General features: G+C 56.0%; 1 protein-coding gene across 1 annotated transcript in view; it reads right to left on the bottom strand.

Annotated features, from left to right (window-relative positions):
• Nucleotides 1-348: 348 nt before the first annotated feature.
• Nucleotides 349-2,877, bottom strand: part of OSGEP (O-sialoglycoprotein endopeptidase) — a gene marked incomplete at its 3' end in the record, with an annotated part of 12,025 nt that continues 9,496 nt past the window's right edge. Inside the window, 2 exon segments of the mRNA XM_031065585.1 lie at nt 349-483; nt 837-898. Coding sequence (XP_030921445.1) covers nt 349-483; nt 837-898 — 197 coding nt within the window.

Raw genomic sequence — 2,877 nt, 5'->3', positions numbered from 1 at the left:
CCAGTACGGACCAGTTTGGGTAGAAAAAAAGAGAAAAAATGTGGAAAAAATGGTAAAACAGAGTATAAACCAGTATGGACCAGTATGGGTGGAAAAATATAGAAAAAAACAGAAAAAATGTGAAAAAAATTGTAAAAACCAGTATAAGCCAGTATGGGCCAGTTTGGACCAGTTTGAGTGGAAAAAACCAGACAAAAAGAAGAAAAAATGGTAAAAACCAGTACAAACCAGTCCAAACCATTCCAAACCAGTTCAAACCAGCCCAGACCAGTATAACCCAGTCCCTCCCAGTATAACCCCGTACAGACCAGTATAGCCCAGTCCCGCCCAGTATAGCCCAGTACAGACCTGTCCCTGGTGCTGGTGCAGGTGCTGACTCAGCACGGGCTCGGCCACGCCCACCGCGTCGCCCACGGCCACGCCCCAATTGGGGGCGGAGTTATAGACGGTGACGTGAGCACATCCGGTCACACCTGGGCACACCTGGGCACAGGTAACACACACCTGAGATACACCTGAGATACACCTGGGCACACCTGCTCTGCCCCCCCGCGAAGAACAGAGACACGTGGGCGTTACCCAGGACATCTGAAACAGGTATAACACACCTGAGCACATCCGGTCACACCTGGGCACACCTGGGCACAGGTAACACACACCTGAGATACACCTGAGATACACCTGGGCACACCTGCTCTGCCCCCCCGCGAAGAACAGAGACACGTGGGCGTTACCCAGGACATCTGAAACAGGTATAACACACCTGAGCACATCCGGTCACACCTGGGCACACCTGGGCACAGGTAACACACACCTGAGATACACCTGAGATACACCTGGGCACACCTGCTCTGCCCCCCCGCGAAGAACAGAGACACGTGGGCGTTACCCAGGACATCTGAAACAGGTATAACACACCTGAGCACATCCGGTCACACCTGGGCACACCTGGGCACAGGTAACACACACCTGAGATACACCTGAGATACACCTGGGCACACCTGCTCTGCCCCCCCGCGAAGAACAGAGACACGTGGGCGTTACCCAGGACATCTGAAACAGGTATAACACACCTGAGCACATCCGGTCACACCTGGGCACACCTGGGCACAGGTAACACACACCTGAGATACACCTGAGATACACCTGGGCACACCTGCTCTGCCCCCCCGCGAAGAACAGAGACACGTGGGCGTTACCCAGGACATCTGAAACAGGTATAACACACCTGAGCACATCCGGTCACACCTGGGCACACCTGGGCACAGGTAACACACACCTGAGATACACCTGAGATACACCTGGGCACACCTGCTCTGCCCCCCCGCGAAGAACAGAGACACGTGGGCGTTACCCAGGACATCTGAAACAGGTATAACACACCTGAGCACATCCGGTCACACCTGGGCACACCTGGGCACAGGTAACACACACCTGAGATACACCTGAGATACACCTGGGCACACCTGCTCTGCCCCCCCGCGAAGAACAGAGACACGTGGGCGTTACCCAGGACATCTGAAACAGGTATAACACACCTGAGCACATCCGGTCACACCTGGGCACACCTGGGCACAGGTAACACACACCTGAGATACACCTGAGATACACCTGGGCACACCTGCTCTGCCCCCCCGCGAAGAACAGAGACACGTGGGCGTTACCCAGGACATCTGAAACAGGTATAACACACCTGAGCACATCCGGTCACACCTGGGCACACCTGGGCACAGGTAACACACACCTGAGATACACCTGAGATACACCTGGGCACACCTGCTCTGCCCCCCCGCGAAGAACAGAGACACGTGGGCGTTACCCAGGACATCTGAAACAGGTATAACACACCTGAGCACATCCGGTCACACCTGGGCACACCTGGGCACAGGTAACACACACCTGAGATACACCTGAGATACACCTGGGCACACCTGCTCTGCCCCCCCGCGAAGAACAGAGACACGTGGGCGTTACCCAGGACATCTGAAACAGGTATAACACACCTGAGCACATCCGGTCACACCTGGGCACACCTGGGCACAGGTAACACACACCTGAGATACACCTGAGATACACCTGGGCACACCTGCTCTGCCCCCCCGCGAAGAACAGAGACACGTGGGCGTTACCCAGGACATCTGAAACAGGTATAACACACCTGAGCACATCCGGTCACACCTGGGCACACCTGGGCACAGGTAACACACACCTGAGATACACCTGAGATACACCTGGGCACACCTGCTCTGCCCCCCCGCGAAGAACAGAGACACGTGGGCGTTACCCAGGACATCTGAAACAGGTATAACACACCTGAGCACATCCGGTCACACCTGGGCACACCTGGGCACAGGTAACACACACCTGAGATACACCTGAGATACACCTGGGCACACCTGCTCTGCCCCCCCGCGAAGAACAGAGACACGTGGGCGTTACCCAGAACGTTTGAAACAGGTATAACACACCTGGGCACACCTGGGTGCACCCGAGATACATCTGGGGCATCTGGGATACACCTGGGATACTCCTGAGATAAACCTGGGCACAGGTAAACCACACCTGGGGATACCTGAGATACACCTGAGCACACCTGGGCACACCTGGGGCCCTCCCAGCCCCATTTAACCCTTTCCAGGTCACACCTGAGCACACTTGGGCACACCTGAGATACCTGAGGGGTACCTGACAACACAGCTGAGCACACCTGAACACACCTGAGATACCTAAGGCACACCTGGGGACAGCTAAACCACACCTGGGCACACCTGGGCCCCTCCCACACCTGTTTAACCCTTTCCAGGTCACACCTGGGCACACCTGGGCCCCTCCCAGCCCCGTTTAACCCTTCACCTGCCCGCCAGGTGTACTCACACC

The sequence above is a fragment of the Geospiza fortis genome, unplaced genomic scaffold (genome assembly GCF_000277835.1).
Source record: "Geospiza fortis unplaced genomic scaffold, GeoFor_1.0 scaffold1302, whole genome shotgun sequence".
Taxonomy (NCBI): Eukaryota; Metazoa; Chordata; class Aves; order Passeriformes; family Thraupidae; genus Geospiza; species Geospiza fortis.
This window is presented reverse-complemented; position numbering and strand designations above follow the sequence as displayed.